Source organism: Cryptotermes secundus, unplaced genomic scaffold (assembly GCF_002891405.2).
Source record: "Cryptotermes secundus unplaced genomic scaffold, Csec_1.0 scaffold126, whole genome shotgun sequence".
Lineage (NCBI taxonomy): Eukaryota > Metazoa > Arthropoda > Insecta > Blattodea > Kalotermitidae > Cryptotermes > Cryptotermes secundus.
In genome coordinates, this window is record NW_019718617.1 from 8,895 (window position 1) to 36,198 (window position 27,304).

General features: G+C 38.0%; 1 protein-coding gene across 5 annotated transcripts in view; it reads right to left on the bottom strand.

Annotated features, from left to right (window-relative positions):
• Positions 1-367: 367 nt before the first annotated feature.
• Positions 368-27,304, bottom strand: part of LOC111861522 (rho GTPase-activating protein 12) — a 61,613-nt gene continuing 34,676 nt past the window's right edge. For 3 of the 5 annotated variants that reach the window (XM_023846206.2, XM_023846197.2, XM_023846176.2), the window contains 11 exons: positions 24,346-24,447; positions 23,837-24,021; positions 22,594-22,666; positions 20,889-21,032; positions 16,740-16,955; positions 15,735-15,858; positions 10,363-10,509; positions 8,130-8,305; positions 7,176-7,314; positions 6,263-6,368; positions 368-5,867 (listed from right to left, as the gene is read on the bottom strand). In XM_023846206.2, coding sequence (XP_023701974.1) covers positions 5,696-5,867; positions 6,263-6,368; positions 7,176-7,314; positions 8,130-8,305; positions 10,363-10,509; positions 15,735-15,858; positions 16,740-16,955; positions 20,889-21,032; positions 22,594-22,666; positions 23,837-24,021; positions 24,346-24,447 — 1,584 coding nt within the window. In that variant the 3' untranslated portion in view covers positions 368-5,695. The remainder of the gene's footprint in view (positions 5,868-6,262; positions 6,369-7,175; positions 7,315-8,129; positions 8,306-10,362; positions 10,510-15,734; positions 15,859-16,739; positions 16,956-20,888; positions 21,033-22,593; positions 22,667-23,836; positions 24,022-24,345; positions 24,448-27,304) is intronic. The other 2 variants (XM_023846193.2, XM_023846185.2) reach the window with 2 other exon arrangements.

A 27,304-nucleotide genomic window follows, 5' to 3' on the forward strand; every position in this document is an offset into this window, starting at 1 on the left:
AGAATATTTTGACTGAAGAGAGATGAAGTGACAGGAGGTTGGAGAAAACTGCATAATGAGGAGCTTCATAACTTGTACTCTTCTCCAAGTATAATTAGAATGATCAAGTCAAGGAGGATGAAGTGGGCAGGTCATGTAGTACGAATGGGAGAGACGACGAATGCATAGAGGATATTGGTGGGAAAGCCAGAAGGAAAGAGACCACAGGGAAGACCAAGGCATAAGTGGGTGGACAATATTAAAATGAATCGCAGAGAGATAGGATGGGATGGTATGGATTGGAGAGATCCGGCTCAGGATAGGGACCAGTGGAGGGCTCTTGTGAACACAGTAATAAACCTTTGGGTTCCATAAAATGCTGGGAAATTCTTGAGTAGCTGCAGAATTGGCAGCTCCTCCAGAAGGGCTCAGCTCCATGAGTAAGTAAGTAATATGGTTCCCCTAGCGCACATGTGTGTATTCCTCCTTGCTGTGTTATGTTCTCCTGCACTAGGTGAACCATATATCAACAAATACACATCAGTTTTCTGAATGACAACTTTTAACACCTAATGATGACCATTTTGGCTGAAACATGTGAATACTTTTAGTGTGACTAGCTTTTATTAAGTTTTAATAAAATTGTTGCACAGAAGACTGTAGAACTAATCATGAACACACCCAATCTTCTTATGCATAAACTTATTAATGATCTTTGATTAACAATTTTCACTAACAACTGACAGATTATTTTCAAGTTACTGGAATATTACAGTAAATTCACATGATACTAGACCAATCCCTTACTGGAAGACATCAAATTCCTTAATATCAAACAGTAACATCACCAGACCACCTTCCAGCACCAACATATGGTGGTATATCTTCTTTAACAAAAGAAATCATGTTCTTCATTTGTATCAAAATATTTTCTGACCCAAAGAAGTTTTGAAATTTTATGAATAATGGCTCACTTCACTATCGCTACAGTGACCAATCCTGAGGCTAAATATGGGTTACCCAGCTAAGGCCCTCAAAGCAGCATTTAGGTTCATGCAGACCTCTATACAAAATACTATGAGAAAACTGAATCAACAATTAATCTGCACCTGTTTATATTAATGAGCTCTTACCCTGTGTGAAAAATAAGTTAATTATGAATTGGCCTGATATGCTGCTGGCTGACTTTTGTTTTGTTTCTCTTTGTTTCTTGGTTTATGTAACAATATGCTATCAACTGCACATGTTATACAGTGTCCACAGGATGATTACTAGTAATCTGGAGAAGAAAGCAGAAGAGGATGGGGTCCATTTTCAATATCACAAGCTTCAAACAAAATTACATGAAAATTGATTAATTTGACAAAATATATTCCTATGTAGAGACAATATGCTGTCTTATAAGGCTAGCTTTTCATACTTGATATCAGTCTAATATCAATATGTTACAGAAAGTCACAATTAACCTTAAAGAAGTCAGAATATTTCATAATTAAATAATTTAAAATTCCACAGAGGAACACATACAATACATATAAACTGAAGGACTTCTATACAAATGGGGTACAGCTTCAAAAAATGCATAAGGGGTTTCTTTTATCATTTAATATAAGAATAATGGTCAGCCCACTAAGCCAGGATATTTTTCTAGACTGTAGAAGATATTCTGAAATGGACTAACAAAAAAAAAAAGAAATTAAAGGTATGCTATACAAGACAAACACTTATCTAGTGTTTTGATACACTGACCAGAAATGTGAATATGGAATGAACAAGATGTTTTATATGGCATTAAAAGAACAAGGGGCCAAACCAAATACTTCGGAATGAGGTAAGATCTGAAAGTAGAAACACTACAAGCAAATTTGATCAAATGAAAGGTGTGAAGGGGTACTGATAAGGGCAATGTGTTTCCTTTGAGAGCATAAGAAATGTAGATATCAAACAAATGACCACTGAGAAGACAAGCAAAGAAATCTTATGAAACTGAGATCTCCTACTCTCTATGGGGTGGAGCACATGCATGAGAAGTACGTATGGAAAGATTCTGAATGATAAGGAAGACTTTGTCAAGGAAATCCAGTCCTGGTGGAAACAAATGACTGATGAATATTACTACTGTTGATATCATAAAAATCCAACATTTAAGCAGAAGATAATGTGAAGCCACTTATTTGTAAAGAAACAAATTACAAAATTCAAGACAGATTACTGAATTACTTGCTTTCTTCACATTTCTCTGGCAGCAGAACCTGAAGGTTTAATATAACTAATACCAAAGCTTGCCACTGGACGTGATCCTGAGCCAGTTTCATCCACCTCCCATCCTCATAGCCTGTTTCATTAAGATCCACTATAATGTTATCCTTCCATCTCCTTTTCAGTCTTCTTAGTGGCCTTTTCCAGCAGGCTTCTGTATGAATTCCACACTTCCTCACGTCACTGGTCTTCATTTTTGTTCACATAAGCTCACAAAAATAGAGATACATCTTTCTTGCACCAAACTCCCCAGTTCTTAACAGCAATAAAATGAATCACATAACAATAAATTAAAGTAACATAGCATACCGTCATTGTACTCAATTATATTTTCTCTACTGACAGACTATATAATACTGGATATTTAGTTTTATAAATCTTAAAAGGTACAACAGAAATAATGATTTAACCTTTAACATATGTTTCAAATACTGTCACTTATCAACAGATTTCTAATGCACAATCAGGTATGATGTATACAGACATATATATATATACCCTTACCCTTCTACTGTCTTGGAATCCCAATATTTCAAAAATCTTGTTCAGATCATTTACTGGAGCTCCTGTCACAGTGATTTTGGTAAATACTTTCTTATACAGTGAAATCCCCATTCAAAATGAGAGGTGTGCAGGAAAGCTATAACACAAGGAAATTGCAATTTATCTTCACAAAACAGAGAGGCAAATACAGCCTTTGGGCTGCTGTGATATTCTATAATTTTTAATTCTTTGCACTTGGCATAGCAAAACTACTGTAGAGTACACTCAATTATTGGCTGGCAGATTAACCATGGAACCTTTATAACTGCCCAATTACTGCTTATAGCTTCCCATAATGATTTTCTAAATTTACTTCTTTTCAGTAACATGTAACAGTGACAAATTAAAACAATTTGCAGCAGACTGTATGTCTTTGCACCTTGTTGCATTTCATCATCACTATTTCAGCCCTTAAAATGCCCTTCATACAAGTATGTAACTGGCACACTGTAAATTTTTTCATTTGATTTCCTCCAGTCCTAGATGTTTACTTTGGTAATGCAAAGTTCTCATGCCACAAATCAATCATTAGTTTCTTTCACAGGCTTCACAGACATTAATTTAAACACTGCGATATAGCTGTGAAGTACACCTTCCAATATCCGTGACACTGTAGAACCTCTCTTTTCAACATAATCACCCATAATTTGTACCATGGTATTCTACTGTAATGTATACAGTTCATCTGAAAAGTAATGAGACAAAACTTCTAAAAGGGAAAAGCAGGAGTCCAGGAAAAAATTTATTATGATAATCATTCAAAATAGTTCCCATGGGACGCTATCCACTTATTACACCAATCTCTTAATTGTTGAAAGCATCCTTAAATTTCTCCAAAGATATCTCCTAGAGATAGTTGGTCACATTCTTTTGAGCGCTTCTGATGGTACAAGATCATTTCACTTTCATCTTCACTTGAGGAGGAGAAAAAAGTCAGCCAGAACCAAATTTGATGTTTGTGAATGTGTGTGTGGGCTTGCGCATGCAGATGTTAATTTCAGCAACTCCTCTCTGTGAAAGAAATTTCTGAACAATTAATGCAGTTTATGCTGGTGCACAGTCAAGCAACAAAACACAGTTTTTGTTTTTCATGAAAATTTGGACTGACCAGTCAAATTCATTGCAACAATTGTTCCATCACTTCTAGATAAAATTTGGCATTTACAGTTCCTTCTTCTAGAATCAATGAATGATTCACAACAAAAATTATCTCATTACTTTTCATTGTGTGTACAACCATTAAACCACTGACCTTCAGACTGTGCCATACACTGCAGCATTCCATCAATGGTAAAGCACATTTCAATAACCTTGAACCAAAGAAGACAGAATGCTACAAAACAGTCAGATATATCATTTTTTCAAATTCCAAAATAAAAAATTCCAAATAAACACGGTATCTTGCTTATCCATCATTTCTAATTATCTACACTTTCTCCACTGTTACTGTGTGTAATTGTAAAATATAAATAAAACAGATACAAATGTAGAATTGTGACAAATTCCCATTCTGAGGTCCCTGTTGCACATACAGAGTCGAGAGAGTTGAGTGCAACCAACTCCAGACTTAACTGTATGTATGTATGTATGTATGTATTTAGGATCCTGAGAACATACATCAGGACTTCGGTTATCGTGTGCATATTAACTGTTAATAATACAATTTGTTATGTATTTTTGTATATATAGTAGTCTAAATTGTGTTTAGTCACTGGAAGTAATTAATAGCCAATTACTGAACTACAAAATTGTTTCTAAGACTCTCCAATCCATGGAGATTGTGAAACAGACTCATCCAATCCCAAACAAAAAATAACTGCCCATTATTGTTTTAAAGACTAATGGATAATATACTGATCAGGAAATTTTCATTTTGTATCTTGTATACCAACCCTGTGACTTTATCCTTGCTAACAGATGAACCGGAGAGCCATATAAATTTGCCCAAATGGGGTCATTATGCACAAAACCCGCAGGTATCTGTTAAACTATATTATTTTGTATATTAAAGGCACAATATTTTTCCCCCCACTTTGAGTACACAAATTCCTCATTTTTACACATATTAAACAACAAAATTCCATATTAATACACTGCAAAAATAATATCCTTCTTCTAGTATGTGTAATATATTTTCATTACAATGAAAAGACATTACACTGTTTTTCCATCTCTGACAATCTCTCACCCTGACTGTCACTGATCATCTGTAATATACTGCTTTTTGTATACCACTGTTGGCACTAATTATATTTTGTATATTTTATCTCAAATTTTCTGGCCCTCTACTCATTACACTGTATGACTGCTTCACTTAAAATTCTACTTTCCAAATTCATTATTCATTATAACAAATACATTCTTGCATACTGTATCTTTATGCATCTGCACCATTTAATAATTATGTATCATATCAGGTTGTCATATTTCTAAACCTGGCTTTACATTAATTTTTCTTTAATACATTTTTGCACACTAACAACGTTCAATTGATGCATCCCATTTGTACTCATACAATATAGCATTAATGCAGTCAAACGAGAAAGATCTTAAATGAGGGGAATGTAAAATTCAGGTAATGAAAGGACTACAGAAATTGAACATTTAATGAAGAAAAACCTCAAATCAAGAAACATTAAATGGGGCTTCCACTGTATTTTGCATAACTACCTCTACAAACCCATCAAATCTCTAAGCACAGTCTCTGACTGGTACTTTTACAGTCTTCATATCTTAGAAGTAAGGCTGAGAATCACAAATAATATCCTGATAATTCACTGCAAATGTAAAGCTAAGACTTCAGTGCTCACTTTACTAGACTGCAGTGACAAATACTGTCTAACAGCAAGTTACAATTCACTAGAAGTTCAACAATGGTCAGTACTGCCAGAAGCACTTCAAAGTGGAACATACATCACTGGAAGATGCTGTAAAATTCCTGCAGGAAGCACTCAATTACAAGGTTTTGTTGCATTAGGTCCAGGGCCATATTACTGGACTCTGCCTCTGGCCACATAAGTGTTGGACCAAAGACAATTGCGAGGTTTGGAATGTGCATGCGATTGAATTCTTTATACTCGGTCACTCTGCAAAAGAACATAATGAACATCATGACTTGTAATATTATAAACTGAAATATACTGGATGGCATGAACGGTATCCACAGATCTGAATGGAACTCAAGTAAATTGTGTAAAATATACATAAGTATATCCACAAAAAGATTTACTTCAGTGTGGTTGGTTTACAATGCACCACAAGTTCAAGGGAAGGAAACTTCAAATATCATAATCTTATAGCTCTGTCCTTCCATGCAACAAACTGTTTACCATCTGCAACCTCTGATTTTAATTACAGTAAAGGACAGATTTTCACTAATTTTCTTTTACTCTGTAGGCACATACTGTACGTACCATGTGACAACAAATTTCACAAATTCAAAATATTACATAATGTTTAAATATACATTAAAGTAACTGACCTGAGCAAATGTCTAAGCAAGAACTCAAGAGTATCTCGATTTGGAAGGGGAAGTGCTTTAACAATCTCCTTGAACTGCTGCAGTTTCTCCTTCTTGTTGGGGTTTGCTGCAAAATATAAATGGAGACAGAGTTTCACACTGAATTCAAAGTCTTCCAAAGTGAAAAATTTCTCAAAATCCAGTATTGGTTAACAGAACTGAACCTAAATAAACATAAGAATATAAATGCAGAATTACACAGAGATATGAACTACTCTTCTTTGCGTTTTGTTAGAAGTTACCCAGAATAAAAATATTCCAAATAAAAGTATAGACCTGAATGTGACCCACATATTTTATGTCATGCCTCAATTTCTGTAATAGAGAACAATTTTTATGAACAATAACAGATTTGAGCTTCATATGAAGTAGGAGTTAGCTATATTTGTTAATGACGAAAATCAAATTTACCTGGTAATGTTTACTCTAAACCTCAAATATCAAATTTCAATGAATCTGACCAGTAGTTTGATAACACAGACAGACATGACCTATCCAAAATGTATTTATGCACTTTTTACAAATAATACATGAAGATATTATGAAAATGTAAATATAAAAAAGTGAAGCTGCCCCTGCATCTAGCAAACAAGTAAAGAAAGCATATGAAAGGTATGCAAATAGATCATTGCATTTTTAGATTTCAGAGATGGAGATGGATGATCAGCTTCAAGCTCTGGCTACTTTTCCTACACAGAAGAAGAATCTGGCATCCATTAGTTAAGAGGGTGAATGGGTACTACAGTACAGAACATCTAGAAGTTATGGCAAAACAGAAAAATTCTCTCCCCCTCCCACCCCAGGGAATAAATCAAGAGAAAGTATGAAACACTGAAAATAGTGATGTTAACATGTAACATGGAAAGGTACTTACTACTTGCTTTCAGTGCTTTACTGAAATGATCAAAAGGAATGAGAGGTTTCTTCAATTCGCGGAAAAAGAGCTTAAGTGCACCTGTGAGTACATGCACGTCTTCTTCCTGCTCTAAGACTTCCAAGTTATTCTGGTCTACCTGTAAAACAAAAGCAAACAGAGTACAGACCTGTTTCCTACCTGCTTCACACTGGTTTCTTGCTTGGCTTATTCTCTGACCATGAAGACGAAGGTGACATATTCCTCCGAAACATCAGATGACTTTCAACACACTACATGGCACTATATCCCAGAGGAATGAACTCTTCGTAACCATCACTGTGAGAACCTCAAATCCTACAACTCACTACTTTCTTTCACATCATCACTATGTACATTCAACACCTTCAGTCTGTTCCCTTACTGACAGTCAGTCAGAATGCTTTGGAAACCATTTATGACACTCACTGATGTAAACTCTGTAAGAAATAGGTCTAGAACTAACTCCAAGTCACTCCTGGATTAAGAAGGGAGCACTTCTCTGTCCCAGCCAGCAGCATGCCTGTGACTCCTACCCAAAGAAGATCCTCTTTTCTTGTACCCCGAAGTAAAAAAATTTCTTGTTGTTATACATATTCTGTCCCCATGCCCATTTTCTTTGATTCACTGTACAATTTGTCTGACTTAGTTATCCTTATATGGGAATTCTTACTGCTTGGTGATTCGTTATTTAATAAGATGTTTCAGCTGTGTACGGCGTACAGTGTCAAATGAGATGGAATAACCAAAGATGCGATGGAAAGGATTTAAAAGGAGACAATCCTGGCCTAAATTAAGATATCTTCACCACATACAGCTTTAGAGAATCAGGGAAATCATTAGAGAAAAAGAAAACTCATTCAGGAAAACTGGTTTCTGGGCTCAGATTAAAATCTGGGTTCTCCTGTTATGGTATGCAAGCAACTAAACCAGTACCTGTAGCCTGATCTTCTGAACCTGGGACAGGTTCCCTGATGCACGATACAGCCCATCAGTCTTCATATTCTCCTCCTTGCATTCAATAGCAGCAACACAGTGCTGCACAAAGGCAGGCACTCTAGGAGACTCTCCCCTGCACACATCTGCCAGATGACAGCCAAAAACAGGTTCATCTGAAAAAATTCAAATTATCCCAGTTAGGAGATGACAAAGTTTCCAGATGCGTTCTTTGCAATTTTCCACCCTCACTGATGTGGTCTGTTCCTTATTACTAGCTAAAGGTGGGAAGACAATGAAGCACAAAATGGGAAGGAGATGGAAGAGAGTAGCTGTGTCTTGTTTTAAGGTACAATTTCAGCATCTGTCTGAAGGACTGAGGACAACCATGAAATATTTCAGTCAGATGTCCAAAACAGTTTGACCATGGAATTCAGTCTTCACTCATAAAAATGCTTGCTTACCGCAGATGCCTGAGCTAATTAACTGCAGATATTACATTACCAGAGGGTTCCTTTTTATTTTTATTCCCTTAAATACACATCATGTTACAGAGTTCCAATTACAGTTATAGGTCTTAGCAAGGTATATATTTTTTGCTAAGAACATATGACAAGCGATGTTTATGACAAGTACTAAGTCTGACTGGATCCTATTGTGGCATATTTGCTCTATGCAGGAACTGTTGAGCCACAGAGGCCTCGGGGCACGTGCACAATGGGAGACTTGAAGATTGTATCAGCACATTGCTAGGCGACAGTTCTGTGAATGTTTGGATTGCGCAACAGTAAGTAGGTGTCACATGACCTCTGCATTTCCGCAAGCGACGTCACATACCCCCACCGAGCTCGTTGCTACACAACGGCTGGTAAACACCCCTTCCATGCAACAATGAGGACAAGCTGCGTTTTCCTCACTGTCCAATTTGAGGCTACATGTCGAGACGGATCCACTGAGTGGAACTGGAGTGGTGGAAGCAAGCAAAGTGGAACCAGGAATACAGAAGGTGTCCCAGTGAGGATGTCAAGAGTGATTTAGAAGACTTCGACAGTGCAGTGATACTGGAAAGGTAATTGGAAGATCTTATGCATAACATCTGGAGTGATGTGATGTGACAGTCTCTGTGTGGAGATCCGTTGCTAGGAGATGACTAGTGGAAGACAGAGAATCCTAGTGCATGTGCAATGGTGAACTGGAAAGTGTGTAAATCTGCGATAGCACTGTATCTAAGTGTAACTTAAAGAGTGTGTAACCAAGCTGTTAATAAATCAAATCATCCGAACTAGAACCCGTCATTTCGTCACGCGTTACCCCTATACATGACACTATTATAAAGCACCTGTTCTAATATCCTGAAATTGTTCAATATCATTTGCATGACAGCTTAGTGTAGAACAGTGACATAGTCTTCAAAGATTAAACACGCGAGTGGAGGGACATATGGACAGACAAATATGATTCCTCCCCATGTACACTCTGTGCACATAGACAGCCTAAGCTGCCTTGGATGCCAACTCACAAGGACAATTGTTACAAGCATATTTCAAGAAAAGAGAAGATCTACCCATATTTTGGAGGGTTATATTTCATTAAATAATTGGCTTAAACAGCAAATCTTTTAAAATGTACAAAACCTTTGAACTTTCCATTCCATTCATCTTATTGTGATGCACCTGAAATCTGTGATCATGCCTTCCTTCACTTTACTACAACGCCATCATTTCATGAGAAAGTACTTGATGCACCTTGTATGTACTTCTACAAATGGTGACACTGCACATGAAACAGTTAGTTTTCAACATGATGGCATTTTTCCTGCAATTCAGTGTGAATGTTCTAGAATCCTTATATGACAGAGTTTCTGGCCACTCAATTGCAAGTTGGGTTCAGTTATTTGATCACCTAGAAGTCCTAATCTAACCACCGTAAGATTCTTTCTTGAACACTAAACACAGGGACAATTTAACCACTACCTTACATCAAGAACACTGTTTATTTCATTGAAAGTCATGTCACTATCTACACAAAATAATTACTGCACGCATTGAAACTAGCAGTCCAGACATGCAGAACTGAACATTAATGGACATCGAATATTACTTGCATGTTGCTCAAATCACAAACAACAGCATACTGAAGCCTACAGAAAATATAAGTAAATTTTTATAGGAAAATATAATATTTAAAAATATGTTTAACAAAGAAACAAAACATCAGCCTGCAACAAAATTACCTTTATAGATGCCTTTCTTGACCAGAATCTCTTTGGTTGGCCTACGATGGAAGAACTTCTTGAGGCGATTGCGGATCTTGGTTTGACTCTCCTCAGAACTTGCAGTTAAGTCTTCTTGGCTCCCATCTTTTGAAGTTACTTTTACTGCTAACACACAAAACTAACCTCTCAGTTCTGTAGTTAATATTTCATGTAAAAAAAAAATAATGAGTAAAAGCAAATTATAATACATTTTATTATAAAAAGGAAAATATGGAAGTAAAATCTTGTGTTTAAACACCACATATGAATGTAAAGTTCCACACATTCTAAATCTCACCAGCAGATGGTGATAACAGCATTATGCTATGTGCCTGCATGTGTGAATAAAACAATACAACCTATAAACATAAACAGGGGTTAAGCTGTCAGGATAGTACAGTATGTAACAATGAACTGTGAGTACATCTTATCTCATTACAGCATTGTATAGCTGTTATTTCACTTAAGTACATCTACCACCAACAAATTCCTGACCACATATATAATGTCATTCATGCTAACATTCACAATATTAGATTTATCTATTCACCTATGAGCCTTATAACCATAAACATAACATATCAATGTTCACCTACCCTAATGTTGAACTAAAAACAACATACCAGGAGAACTGACATTGTATGAACCAAATATCCATATTTTCTTCATATGCAATGCCCAGTGTTCAAGAAATCACTTCTTCCTTAGATGTGTTTGCCAAATGCTAATCTTCAACACACAATTATTCACATGGACACTGCAGGATACAGTTCCAGTAGGACAGTCTGTCAACAACAGCACTTGAAGATTTGCTTGCCTGATTAGATATCTCTCCTTATCTTTTTGAGCTGTGGATAATTTTCACACACAGCAGATCAAAGGTACGTGTTCTGGGAAATGGTAGACAAATTCAATGCACTAGTCATAATATTTCTATGAAACGTGCAACTAAAGTCAAGAACAAATGATACACACATATGAATAAGAAAACAACTTTCCACTAGAAACTAAAACACAAAAATTACTAAAGTGGGCTGCATAGTGTATGCAGTAATACTTGGGTGATTAAACCAAGGATGGGATAATCAGGACACAGAGTATGCACTAAAGAAACATGAAAAATGTAGAGTATTATGGTCAGAAAATGTCAGGGAGTAGATAAATTTGAGACTTAGGCACTGATGGAAGGATGACACTTAAACAGAGCTTAGAAAAACAGGTTTTGTGAACTGGACTGAGCTGAATCAAGCCAGGATTCTGTGAATACAGTAATAAGGCTTTAGTTCCTTAAAAGCAGAGGAACTTCTTGACCAACAAAGCAACTGTTAACTGCTGTACCATGTACTGTTCAAACTTCATTAACAATGTGTCAAATTTATCAATTTATTCACCAGTGCATTGCACAATCCAGCTGGCCAAGCACTGCATTTCCTCAATGGCAACGCCAATACACAACCCCCCCCCCACAGTTAAAATATAGCTGGTAGATCTGTAGCAGCACAAGATTCAAAATCCCCTGATCCATGGCAATAAATTGTTAACCCAGTTAACAACATGGCCATCAGCCTTGTAGTACTGGGACACTTAAACGTCTTTCTCCAGATGATAAAGACTAACCTCCTCCTTTCAAACTGCAATGGTTTATATATAGTATTGAACAGAAGAATCAAGTACTGGAAATATTTTGTAGGAATCAGTTGTTGCCCCATTTTAAGAAACAATCCCAGAAGTGTGAACATGAATTCTGGAAAGCCACTTGAAGCTCAGTCAGCACAGCCAACATGTTACCTCCAAAAATGAAACAGGAGTGCCAGCCACTATTCTGACATTCAATGCTATAATATAAAGTCAGTTAAGAACATGAGATGTGATGCTAAGAGAAGTCCTGATATCATACACCAATCCTAAGCATACAGATACTTTTTGATTTTCTACTTCCATATGGCAGAGAAAGAACTCCAGAGTTCTAGTTACAAATATTTATTCATTGTTTTGATACAAAAATTTCTTATTATCAAAAACTATTATATGATCTCTCAAGTTTTACTACCATTTAGTGCAATTCAATGTGAGCCCCACTGATGGCCCTACTGACATCAAAACGAAATTCTGCTTCTCCCCACACCCAACAGAGCACATCCACAAGCACCGCAGCAATAGCTGCTATAATTCTTCGGCACACAACAACTTTGATGTGCCCGCACCAGAAGAAGAAGTCCATGGGTGTTAAGTCAGGACTCTGTGGGGGTCAATTAATTGGCCCTTCCTTGCCAAACCATCCACCAGGAAACTGTTTGTCCAGAACAGTGTGTACAGTGGCTCCAAGTGCAAAGCTGGGTTGATGGTCTCATTTTCCAACAAGACAGTGTATTGATCCATTTTGGTACTACTGTACTTACTGCTCTGCACAAATGATGTCCCAGTTGATGGACTGGTAGGGGAAGGCAGATTAATTGGTCCCCATGAAGTCCTGGTCCATGAACTTCTTCTGGGGGGCATATATCAAAGACATCATGTACAGTGAAAGTGCAGTCTCTTCAGGATTTTGCACTGAAATATTTCAGGGGATATCGCTGTGGTGCCTGTGGAAATGCTCTTTCAGGTGTGGGGTGAAGTTTCGTTTTGCTTCGTTGTCTGTACAATCATCAATGGTGCTCACATTGAATTACACTAAATGGCAGTAACCCCTTGAGTTTAGCTGCAAGCTAAAATGTAAAATGAGAAAATGGATTGAAAACAGAAATAGTAACGGTAGAACAGTGGTGGTTATCAGCAGAGATAGTAACTGACCTGATTTCAGCAATACAAGAAGTTTGTACATACTGTTTGTTTGTATTGTAACGTGTCTGGAATCCAGAAGAGACGCTTCTATGGAAACACAAGAACAGACCGTTGCATAGGAAACAACAATTGCTCCATTGCAGTTCTAACAGGAGTCTCCATGGTTATAACAGAGGATTCATTTGCCTAGCAGCGGCCGAGGTTATAAAAGCCCAGCTTCGACGAGAAGTCTTCAGTCTCGGAATAGCCAGCTAAGAGGTCAGTCGTGATCGAGCCACCTTGGAAGTGAGTCTTGGAATAACCGCCAGAGGAGATAGTCCAGCATCGCCGAGTTATTGTGAGCAGTGATTGTAACACTGCAAGTGTAAATGTTTGTGAAGTGTGTGGTAAGGCGAGCGAATGTAATAAACTCGCTATATCAGAAGACGACGTGAACTTATTTGTGGCGTGACACACTAAACACGCTACATTGGTGTCAGAAGTGACTTCGAACTTTAACACGCGTCCAACAACAACAAAAAATGGAAACGCAGCAAATGTTGGAACTTCTGCTGAAGAAAATTAGCGCTGGCCAAGAAAAAACAGACGAGATGCTGAAGGAATTCAGAGCCGCGGAGGCCAGACACGCACAGATGATGGCCGATTGGAAAGCCTGGGGGGAAGAGAAGAGAACTACCCACGAGAAGATTGAGCCCCACCCAGAAGTGATGCAGTCCGTACTGGAGCATCGAGAAGTCCCCGTAGAAGACGCCTCGAGAATACCGGTCGGAGAACCGAAGAAACGGCGTAGGGACCAGAAACTGGCCGCGGAGCGCCACCGCCAGAAACTGAAGGATTCGGCAGGGGAAAATCGTGGGCCCCAAAAGGAATTGGCCATCACACACAAAATGACATCCCGTCGCGCGACAGTGGCACCACGTTGGAGAAATGACTCCAAGAAGGAAACTCCCCAGGGAACCTTCGGAAGCCAGCGGAGAGAAGGACCACCAACCGAACAGAGACGGCAGAGTAATTGGACCAGAGACCAGTCTACAAGAGGAATCCAGAAAGGATGGACTCCCAGAGGGAAACAACTAGTGCCCCAGGAAGGCACCAAGGAAATGAAGAATAGAGACTTCGGGGACCAGCTACGGCTTGGAAGCAAGTGGGAATTTAACAAGACCCACAGGAGGACAAAGGGATTGGAAATGGCTAAGCGAATTTTCACACCTGTCCCATTACGGAAAATAAGAATGTGGACACTGTGGAGGGGTCGACCCCCTCCAAAACGGAAAAAGGGAAACTGCCCTTATGGGAGGAACCAGTAACGTAGAAGTACCGGCCTCCCCAACGAGGATGTATGGAGAACAAATGAATGTGAAACAAGGCGACCAACAAATTCTGGACCACGGGAGTGCTCAGGACGAGCACAACTGAAGAGAGGGGCGGATGCAGTAAAATAAACAGCGCACTAAGACGCGCAAAGGACACCAAGGCCGAATGAAGAAGTTGCTAGCAAAACACCGCGGAATCAAAACCGAGGGAGAACCTTTAGGCTGTTCGGGGATGAACAACCTTTAGAAGGGAGCAATGTAACGTGTCTGGAATCTAGAAGAGACGCTTCTATGGAAACACAAGAATAGACCGTTGCATAGGAAACAACAATTGCTCCATTGTAGTTCTAACAGGAGTCTCCATGGTTATAAAAGAGGGTTCATTTGCCTAGCAGCGGCCGAGGTTATAAAAGCCCAGCTTCGACGAGAAGTCTTCAGTCTCGGAATAGCCAGCTAAGAGGTCAGTCGTGATCAAGCCACCTTGGAAGTGAGTCTTGGAATAACCGCCAGAGGAGATAGTCCAGCATCGCAGAGTTATTGTGAGCAGTGATTGTAACACTGCAAGTGTAAATGTTTGTAAAGTGTGTGTTAGGCGAGCGAATGTAATAAACTCGCTATATCAAAGAACGGCGTGAACTTATTCGTGGCAGGACACACAAAACACGCTACAGTATGTTTGTTAAGCACCGAACCTGTGTACAATGAAAACCTAGTGTTAAGTGGACATAATTCTATGCTTGTAAAGAAACTCAACTCAATAAACTAAAATAAACTATACTAAAGTGAAGTAAATGGTAGTAAAACTTGAGACTTGTCTAATAGTTTTTGTTAACAAGAAAATGTTATGACACAGCACTGAATAAATATCTATAACTAGAACTCCAGAGTTCGTGCTTGGACAGTCCTATACAATGGTTAACTTACCACTTAAATTTTAACCTGTATACCAAGTAGGAAGATTAAAATCATTTGCAGAGGTATTCATAAAATGGAACTGACTGGACTAAATCTCTTTTCCTGGCACTAACAAGTGTCAAGATGAAATTTTGAAAAATCAACTTATGATTGCACGCGCGAGAGTGGGTGTGCACGTGCATGTGGGTGTGGGTGTGCGTGTGTGTGTGCGTGTGTGAGGGGGAGGTTGATGAAATAGATGAGTGAGCAAGTGAGTGTAAACAAAGAAAGGTGTGAGGTTGAGGTAGAGGCAACAAATATTTCAGACTAATTATACATTAAAAATGAAAGCTATTTACACACATTTCACTGATCTTGAACGTCCAATGTAAGAGGACTTTTTTGTTTCCTCGGGTGAGCTTGAACTCAAGTGCTGGGGATTTAGTTTTGCTGCTTTATTCCTTGGACTTGCATCATATGCAGATGGCTGCAATTAAAATGAAATCCTACATCAGTTCTTGTTATGCATATAGTGTTCATTATATTCTATATTCACAAACTGCAATTACAGTAAATTTTTCATTTAATTATTTCAGATTTAACAGACAAAATTCTTTGGTAGCTCCCCATTATTCTCCAGTTGACATGCCAGTACTTTCCCATAACAGTTTGGTTGATATGTCATGTAAGTGCACTTCATCAGTCATGCTAACACTTTCTCAGAAAGTGGTGTCAATCACTCGCTAGGAAAGCAAAGTGATTCCTCTTCTGAACATACTACACAATGTGCAGTTCTTTCTTGTTAAAGGAGAGACAAGTAATTTATTATTATTTTCTAATGCATGATACATAATAGCAAAATTTGTCATTTTTCATGTAAGGCTGCCTTCTACTTCAAAATTATATTAGTTGTTTTTTAATTGAATTTTGGTTTCATACAGAAGCAATTTTAGGGACATTCAGCAATAACAGACACCCCCTCCTCCCAATCAGTCCATTAAATTGAGGATATACTCTGCTTAAAATAATGAAGTGTATTTTTACACTAACTAACTAAATACGTGGAGTTCAATAGTCCTTCTTGAGAAGCCGCCAGTTGTATAGCCGCCAAGAATTTCCCAACATTTTATGATACCCAAAGATTCACTACCATGTTCACAAGAGACCTCCACCAGTCCCTATCTTGAGCCAGACAAATCCATCCTATCTAAGATCCTTTTTAATATTATCCACCCACCTGTGTCTTGGTCTTCCTACTGGTCTCTTTCCTTCTGGCTGGTAATGATCTACAATATGTTATATATAAAGATGACCTGAAGATGGATGTCTTTTAATAAGGTCTGGTATTTTAATAATACCTTTACTCACAAGATCTTTGATAGCTTTGTGGATGGCCTTGTACCATTCTTCTTCCTGTTGAGCATTTTCACACTGCAATAGTACCTGTAGACCAAGCACTGTTGTTACAAGAAATACATTACGTCGACTTGATGCCTTTTCTCCATGCTCCAGCAATGCACCATTCAGATCTATAGAGAACTCTGGCTGTGCTGCCCCTGAAGCACTCTCTCCATGAGAAATTTTCTGTTAAAATTAAAGAAAATACAGAAGTTAAAACAAGTGACTTCCATTCTGTCACTGCCATGGAAAAAATCCCCTCCCATTACAATTCTCTTTCTAGAACAATCAAATTTAAGAAACTATGCAAAGCATCATTCCCCATTCTATTCCCTACATAAACATAATTAAATGACTCATTAAACACCATTCTGAGGAACCTAAACACACACAATGTACCAAATAAATTCTGACATACAACGAACATTCTGAATTTGAATTACTGAGGTATTAAACATTTATAATTCCTATCACTGCCTGAGCGCTTTTTCCATTCTACCTCCAGTTAGCACTTGCATGCAGCAATGCGAAAATGGCACGTATGCTGACTAAGAGGATCAATGTCATCTACAGCGGCTGTTACAAATTTTTTTGCCAACAATTTAATTTATAATGGTACTATTAGGGTTAAAAGTCCACCTGCCTATCTATGAAATTTGCTTGGTTAATGGGCTTAAAGCTGACTAAATGACATCCTGCCTCCAATTTTCAATTAATAATTTCCAGAGATTTCTCATATTCTTCTCAATATCATCTATTCACTTCTATCTCAGTGCCCCGACACCAATTATTCCTTCACTCTTCTTGCGGCAATTTAAGTAGGCTCTGCATTAATTACTACAATAATATACCCAGTTGCCTACCACAATAAACAAGCTCTTATTAGTGAGAATGTGTTTTAATTCCACACACCATCTACACCAGTGTTTCTCAACCACTGGGCCATGGGCCAGTACTGGTCCTTGGCATCAATTATACCGGGCTCTCGTTTTACAGAAAAAAGAATTTACCAGGCCGTGGTCTGACAAAGGTTGAGAGGCACTGTACTGCAGTATAACACACACAATCACAAGGGAAGGACACAACACAGCACACAATATATACAAGAATATAGGAAGAGGACTCCCATAGGAGAGGATCGACATAACTCGCGAATTTGAAGTACGGCATATAGATGATAAATCTTGAAAAGTTTTAATATATAAACTTTATTATCATGACATATCCACATTTTAATCATTTTATAAAGGAGACATGATGGCATACAGTGCAATGGTTTGACATAAATAAAACCACACCTGAAGATGGCACATTAGTGCCGAAACATGCAGTGGGGAGAAAGGTGAAACTGTGTGCAATGTAAGACGGTTGGTACAAAGACACATCATGAACGTGAATCAGTGCAACAGGACGCAAAAAAAAAAAATCCATGCTATCCCATCCTATCTCCCTAAGATCCATTTTAATAATGTCCACCCACCTATGCCTTGGTCTTCCCAGTGGTTTCTTTCCTTCTGATTTCTCCACCCATATCCTACATGCATTCCTCTTCTCCCTCATTTGTGCTACATCACTTCATCATTCTAATTATACTTGGAAAAGAGTACAAGTTATGAAGCTCCTCATTATGCTGTTTTCTCCAATCTCATGTCACTTCATCTCTCTTTGGTCCAAATATTTCCTTCAACACCCTATTGTTAAACACCCTCAGTCTGTGTTCCTCCCTTAATATCAAAGACCAACTTTCACACCCATACAGAACCACAGGCAAAATTATAGTTTTGTATATTCTAATTTTTATGTTTTTAGACAGCACATGAGAAGTCAGAAGGTTCTGGATTGAATGGTAGCAATCATTACCCAAGTTCAATCTCTTCTTAATTTCCTCCTGATTCAGGTTTTGACCTGTTATAGACATTTCCAAACATTTTAAATGTGCCACATTTTCAAGACATCTGCTACCTGTTTTTATGTCATAATTTTGCCCTGCATTCTGGTTACAGAACAGCAATATATACTTAGTGCCCAGTTATATACTCTGTGCTTACTTCTAGACCAACCTCCTTACTAGAGTCAACTGAAGTCTGTGTGTTTCTCTTTATGGTATCTATATTATCACTCAGTAGATTCACATCATCAGCATAGACCAACAGCTGATGTATCCCAATTAATTTCAGTCCCACATGGTTTCTTAGACCTTCCTAATGACATATTCTAAAGCAAAGTTGAAAAGGAGTGGTGATAAAGTATCTCCTTGTTTTAGACAATTCTGGAGAGGAATACGGACTCTACCATACGTTTCATTTAAGCATATTTTAATCAGCCTGAATAATTTCATTGGTATCCCAAACTCTTAACAGAATATTGTACAATATTTCCCTCCAAACTGAATCATACGCTTTCTTGAAGTCTATGAATAGCTGATGTGCTGTCTCCTTGTACTCCCATTCTTTTCCCAGTATCTGATGAATGCAAAGATCTGATCAGTAGTTCATCTGTTATGTTGAAACCCACACCGATGATCCCTAATAATTTCATATATGAATGGACTTAAGTTTGAGAGAAGAATATTGGATAACACTTTGTATGAAGTTGATAGCAGCGATATGCCCCGATAATTACTACTGTCAGTTTTATCACCCTTCTTGAGAACAGGTACAATAAAAAGACTCCTTCCACTGATCAGGCAATTTTTTCCTTATTCCAAATAGAATTAGTTACCTTATGGATCTTAGAATGTAATATTTCACCTCCTGCTTGAATCGGTTCTGCAAAAATTTGATCACTACCTGGCAATTTATAACTTTTCAATTACACAATAGCAATTTCAACCTCAAAAGGGCTAGGATAAGGTGCTAATGGCTCAGCTGGATGTACTCGTATTTCTATCTGCCTAACATCACTGATCCTATGTACATTCAATAACTGAGAGAAGTAGTTCTTCCACCTATTCAAAATGTTGTGGGAATCTGCAAGCAGATCACCATTCTCATCCTTCAATAAGTTACTTCTAGGTTGGTAACCCCTCTTGAAATCATTTATTCCTCTATACAGGTCTCTAATGTTGTCCTTACTGTTCGTTGCAAGCTCATCAGTTTTGTGTTTCATATATTCTATTTTTTTATTCCTGAGACGGCTGCTGGTTTCACATCTTATATTGTTCATATTATCTCCATTTATTTCACTTGGATCCTGTAACCACTGCAATTTGGCTTGTTTCCTTTTGTCTCATAATTCTGAGCATCCTTCATCAAACCATGGCTTATGCATCTTCAGTTCATAATAACCTAGTCTCTTTGACAGAAATTCTGATATTGTCTCTCACACCTGTGTCTACATTTTCCAAAGCTGGGAACCTATTTCAGATTTCAACATGAAATGGCTATTTACCCTCTATCTGGTTTAATTTCTTGAGAATGAACCTCTCCATATGAACACTGCATTGTTTGCTTACTCACTGCTAGTCTTTCCCTAATCTCTGCCACCACCAAGTAGTGGTCAGTATCACAATCTGCTGCCCTGAACGATCAGATATCAGGCATACTTGAATGCCATCTCCTATCTATCAAAATAAGGTCAATTTGGTTGTGTATCTTCCCATCAGGAGATGTCCAAGTTAATTTATGAATGTTACGATGTGGGAACATCATACTTTTGACAGTAAGATTTTTTAATGTGGTGAGGTTTACTACTGTAACTCCATTATCATTAGTAATTTTGCATAAAATTTCATTCCCAATCGCTGGTTTGAAAATATCTTCCCTACCTACTTTGGCATTGAGTCTCTATCTGCTGAATTAAATTAAATTTTAAATAAACTTAAATGGCAATAATTAACTCCACACAAATCAACTATTAGGGTAACAAGCATATTATATAATTTACAATTACATTTTCAAGTTTCTGTTTCATCAAACCCTTCTGTTCTTCCTCTGATAATGGTCCAGGATAAGAACAGATTCTAAAGTGAGAAGGAAGCATACAAGTTTCACAGACCTCTCCTATTTCATTGACCACAAAATCACACATTAGCCAAAGGATCAGTAAAATGAAGTACAAAGATAAAGGCAGGTAATTTATTACAAAGTACAAGATAGGAAATAACTGAGCAATACATACCATGGTCTCAAATGTTTTAGCATCCTTGAAGAAAAGCAGAAAAAGTTCTGTAAGGACAACATGGGCTGGTGCCCAGTTCTTGCGCAACTTCTTGCCATTCTCCGTAATTTTTGTGCGATTTAATGTTCCCTCCTTAAGCACACACTGCAATAAACATATATTTATACAAATGAACTTCTGAACAAAATTACCAATATACATTTTATCATTAATTTTGTGTGGCATACTTATACATCTAGATGTACATACTGGGTCATGGGTCATAACAAATTCTCTAGTACAAAGACTAGTAAGGTATAATGATAGCCGAACACATGACAGAGACAGGAAAACCATGAACCTTTTTCTTATTGGTTCAAAGTTAAGTTATCGTGACTGGTAACTAACATCGCCTTAAATACAGCAAATCAAATTTCAAGCAATAAACTTACAAATCTAAATCCTCACAGAAGCATTGGTCAAGTACCAAACATTATTATTATATGCCCATGAATCAGTCATCTTCAATTTGGAACTGCAATTTCTCAGTAGGAGCATAACAATTATATGGTGATACGGTTTCTTTAATCAGGTAGTGGCATTTCTCTTGCACCAAAAGTAGTTTACACCAACATGATTTGATTTATTGAAGTAGGCATAAGCATCAGCAGCAGCGCTTTACAAATGGGGTGCTTCACAATTGATCTGCCACATTTTGCGTGGTGATTCAGGAGGTAGTGTCAGGTTATAGAATTTAATGCAACATTGGTTGTTTCTAATTACTGAGGAGCTACAAATGTTTCAGGTGCACACACGAGAAAATGAATGAGGGTAATGTGGCGTACAGACCCGTCACTAAGCAGTGACTCTGTAAACTGCAACCATTGCTAGGTTACGCCCACAACATACACCCATGCAACAACAGAGCGATGTTTTCTGTGGTTAGCGCCATGGTCGATTCTGGGCAATGGCTCAGTAAACATGTTCCCATGGCAACAAACACAAACACGACAACAGAAAAACTGTGTTTTATATGTGGTATGTGTTGAGATATTATGAGGTCCATAAATTGAGACACAGATCCGAACCCTGTCTATAGTTATGCATATACAAGACAGTATTAATCAGGTGAATTTATTGGTACATTTTGTAAGCTATGTAACTATTAAAAAACGTCAGACACACTTTTCAATGCACAGTCTTACTCGATTCAAACAAGAGTTCATTGCCCATTACATCAATCTGGGGTGTTTACATATATAAGCTTCAACATACACAATTCGACATAAGGCATCCAATTCTCATCTGTACATTGGTCCTGCTGACCATCTGTCATAAGACCCCATAATAAGAAATCAAACAAAGATGGGTCTAGAGACCTTGGCAATCAAGATATCAGACCAGTGGAACCCTTTGCTGCGGTGTTTTCCAACTGGTCTGCAACAAAGTGGTGTATACAGAGCCACATGTCAACAAGATGTCTCTGTTATCAGAACTGCAAACCTCACAATATGACTGTGACAACAGAGGCAACAGTCAAGAGTGATGTCCAGTAAACCCAACTTCTAATCCAAACCCAGCACACGGTCACTACAACATGAAAATAACATTAAAGCAGGAGAAATCTTAAAGGGAAACATTCCTGCCTTTGCAACCTGTATGAAGTTCTCTTTTTTTTAACCTACTGCAAAAAAAATGATTGGCTTTGTACAAGACACTCACTCACCATGTTTCCATCCCATAATTGTGGCCAGTTCCTTGGGACTGATGATGACTTGCTAGACGTCTGCTTCTTTCTACTGTCAAGAACAATATCACTGTCAGGTTATTACGATTAACTGATTGCTAATATGTGTGGACCATACTCACTCTTATATGCTAAATTTCCTTTAGACAGTTTAAAAATACCATAAAAATACAAGACTAATTATAATGGTTTAAAGATGGAAGGTTACAGTGTATCTTTATGCAAAGATTACAAAAAATATTAATAAAAACATCCTGCCACTCATAACTTTCTATCAAATATTACACTTGTGATTTCTTTGATGTAAGAAAATATGTAACATCTGACAAAGATGGCTTGGAGAGTAGCAAGCATGTGACTGCTGGTTAATATCATGGTAAATGTCATTGAACAACAGTTCAAGAGATTGTCATGTTGTGCACTAACTAGCTAAAAAACCACCACGTTGCATGTGGCTGGCTATCTTATGGCTTGTTGTATGCTGTGATATTTGTTCAGTTACTGTGTTTAATGACATTAATTCACTTCTCAACCACTGGTCATATTTTGATGTTTGTTACTTGGCACACAACTAACTCAAGAAGATAACAATCTACATCTATACAACGAAGTGTAAATCCTAGCCTTGTTGTGAATTTTTAAAAATTCACAGTTTCTAATAAGTAAAGAAGAATGCCTGTTTGTTCTGTATACATTTCCACACCACTGCACAAATTTTGACCACAGTTGGTATGATAGTAAAGGACATACTTATGTAGGTGCTAGACACTTGAGAATACAAAATTGTTCAGTTTAAGTCTCCCCTTAATATTCTGAAAATCCCAAAAAATAGAGGTTACTCTTATTCCTCGAGAACTGTTTATCCTAGCAAACTGTGGTTTACTACATTTCATAAAGATTAGAGACACACAGTAAGTCATAACAGTACGTTATGTCATAGTTTTGACAAAAAATTACAAATGCCATTTACTTTTGAAAAAAAAAACTGAGGTTCTTTTGTTTGCTTTTCTAAGCTCCACTGAACGCAAAACAAATTACTTATTAAATTAAAAAAAAAAAATTTTGAAATGAGATCCTCCATGTTCAATGTTCAACTCACAAAGGTACATACTGACAACATACTGACCGGCACATTTTAATCTAAACATTCCTATTAATATGAGAAAATACCTTAGGTTACTTGACTTCTGGGCCAGTCATGCAAACCCTTTCATGAACTCACCTAGCATCTGCCAACACCATGGAATGAGCTTTGACCATGCGATGCTGAACCCTGCTTTCAGGCTGACACTCTTGCTGACCTGAACGTAATTGAACATCTGTACCCACATACTGGTCATCTTTTGCTTCTTTCTTTGCCTCTTCTCCCGATTCACTTAGGTTTGGATGAAGAGGATGTGTAGGATTCTTAAACAGAATAAATACATTCTAGTTAACACCAACATATCCTAAATCGTGCTTTACTTGCATATAAATCTAAGATGTAGTTTTAGACAAAGAATCCTCTGTAAATTTAACACTCCTGAAAGCTTTTGGCATAAACCCTCAATACCTTCTTTTTTAATACCTTTTAAATAGTTCTGAAAATGAAATATGTACACAGAAAGACACAACTTCCCATTAGCATTCTTTAACGCACCTTAGTTCAGTTGCACTAATGTAAGGAACGCATAAGAACAGATCACAAATATCTATCCTTAAAGGTATACTAAATCCTTGACGTGTACTTACATCACATCCAGCATTACCGAAGTCTGGTAAAGTCCAGGAAGACACATTGCTGTTTTCTTCAAAAAAGTATACCCGTCCTTCTGAGTCATTTGATGAAAACCACTGGAACAAATGATAATCCAGAAAAAAGAACTCAGTAAATATAATGTATATAACTGTCATATTTCTCTCTTTTGGATTCAAAATACGAATTTAAAAAATAATATATTGAACACTAAATTATTTAGGTTGTTCAAAAATGATTGACACTCCCTCCATAACTCCGGAAAAGTAGCAGTGTCAAATGCGAGCCGATGTATGTGGGAAGACATACTATAGTGGCGCCTATGGCCACGAGATGACGCTGCTACCGTGCACAGGTCGAACAGTATTGTGTCATTCATGGCGGTGTGCAGGTGCAGTCGTGGACAACGCTCAGACATGGAAACAGACAATCACGGGCAACAGTGGACTGTGTGGTTTCTCTGGAGGGAAGGAGTGGCTGCTTCACACATTCACACGAGGTTAGCAGCCGTATGTGGGGAAGCAGCACCAGGTCACAGAACCGTGTTTCGCTGGATAGCAGAGTTCAAAGACGGCAAGGACTGTGCCAAAAAAGGCAAAAGCAGTGGGTGTCCAGCAACATTATGCACACAAGACAGTACCCAGCATGTGTTTGACTTGATACTAGAGAACTAGAGAATGCAACAGGTTTGACATGCGGAACATTGCACACCATCATCCATCAGGACTTGAAGATGAAAAAGGTCTGTGCTCTATGGGTGCCTGTTCTCTCACCATTGCACAGAAGCAAAAGCAGAAGCAGAAGCGTGTGGAGACATGCCAACAGTTGCTACAGCTGCATAGTACGGATCCAGCAGAGTTCTTTGAGCATCTAGTCACTGCTGACAAGTCAATGGTTCTGGCATGAGACTCCAGAAAAGAAACGCCAGTCCATGGAGTGGAAGCGCGCTGGGAGCCCTTCTCCCAAGAAGTCACGACAGGCACTATTCGTCCGGAAGCAAATGGTGGCTGTGTATTGGGATCAGGAGGGGATCCTTCTGTTGGATTGGCTGCCCCCCAAAATGATCATTGACACTGATTGGTATTGCAATTCACTGTGCCAACTCCGCCGACACATTCAGCAATTCTGCCACGGAAAATGGGGGTGTGGAGTTCTTCTCCAACATGACAATGCATGACCACATGGCAGTCAGCAGACCTTTACCATCCTGGGTACTCTAGGGTACACTGTGCTGCCTCATCCGCCATATTCGCTTGATCTTGCCCCTAGCAACTACACTCTCTTCGATGCAATGAAAGATGTCATGCAGGGTAAGACGTTCACCTCCAATGATGAGCTTCAGGCAGTTTTCCAGCAGTGTCGCCGGGATACCCCCAAAGAATGGTATGCTGCACAAATAAGGAAACTGCCAGAACAATGGCAAAGGTGCACAGACATTGGTGGGGATTACCTCTAATATAATCTGTATGTATTTTGTTCCAATAAATGGTTACTGTGAAGTGTCAATCATTTTTAACGCCCCTAGTAAAAAGAAATAACTCATAATAACCTGAAAATAAGAAAGAAATGTTTTAACACCATTCTGAACGGACAGAATAAAAAAGAGGAAATAAAATAGTAAGGGCTCTCCGTAACACTGCCTGAAGAATATGAAGCTATTTTAATTAGAGTGAAATTTGGCACAATTAAGAATAAAACAGCATTAAATGAAATATCCCAAAATACGTGTAATATCTGATCAGTCACTAATTTCATGACCAAAGTTAAACAACAGATTAACAATAAAATACACTGAGGAGTTCTATCTTCTGAGATATAATGCCACATAGTTCGCTGAAAGTCAACAACATTTTGGAGGAACTTGTCACCTCCAACCTCAGGGTTGAAAAGTAAGCCAAGCAAAATAGCCAGCATGAAGCACGCAGCATGTAAAGTACATGACTTGCAATAAAGTCGGATTATATATAGAAGTAAAAGGAATCTTGGACGTAACCTGCCTCTATTAAGGAACCAACGTCAACAAACAGGAGACAGAAGAAGAGTGACTATGTTTGAACCACTCATGGGCCAGTATGGGTATGGAAAACGTGGGGGGACAGAAGTTATAATCATCAAGTTGACAGAGCCTTGAAACTGAAAGGACAGCAGACTGATGCCCTGGAAGTGTGATAAATACAGCACTTTAAGCACTTGAAATTTTGTTCAACTTAACCAAATCCTTTTGTGTGCATGTGTTTGTTTGTTTGTGTGTGTCTATATAAAGGTTTTCTCAACATTCATTACACAATTTAAGGTTATCATAGCAATAAACTCAACCATTAATGTGAAGCACGAATATAAATTAAGCAGAAGGTCATGAACGAGCAAGCAGTCCTTTGTTTCAGTGCATCATGTCTGTTCCGTGTACTGATAGCATACTATAAATGACTGACAATTTGTACATGCTACTCATTAGAAATGGTGCTAAAAGTCGTCCTAGACATAACAGTCAATAACATGGATGAGTGAAAAGGAATATGGGAGAAAAATTGCAATTAAATAGTAGAAAAACTTATATACCAAATGATAAGACTCGCAATGAATTCTCAAAGGTTGTTTCTCAGATCTGTGAAATACTATATTTGGGCACTGATATGTTGGGATTTTGGACTTTATCCATCGTCCTGGTTTTTAAGATAACAAATAAAAACACGACGTTTCGGAAACTGGATCTGTTTCCGTCCTCAGGTGAAGGAAAACACCTATTCAGTTGGGTCCCTTAGAAAGAGCTAGCCTCAATCACTGGACCTGGTCCTTCACCTGAGGACGGAAACAGATCCAGTTTCCGAAACGTCGTGTTTTTATTTGTTATCTTAAAAACCAGGACGATGGATAAAGTCCAAAATCCCAACATATCAGTGTGTTATACACCATCGTCAGAATCCTATAGTAACTACTATATTTGGGCTATGCACT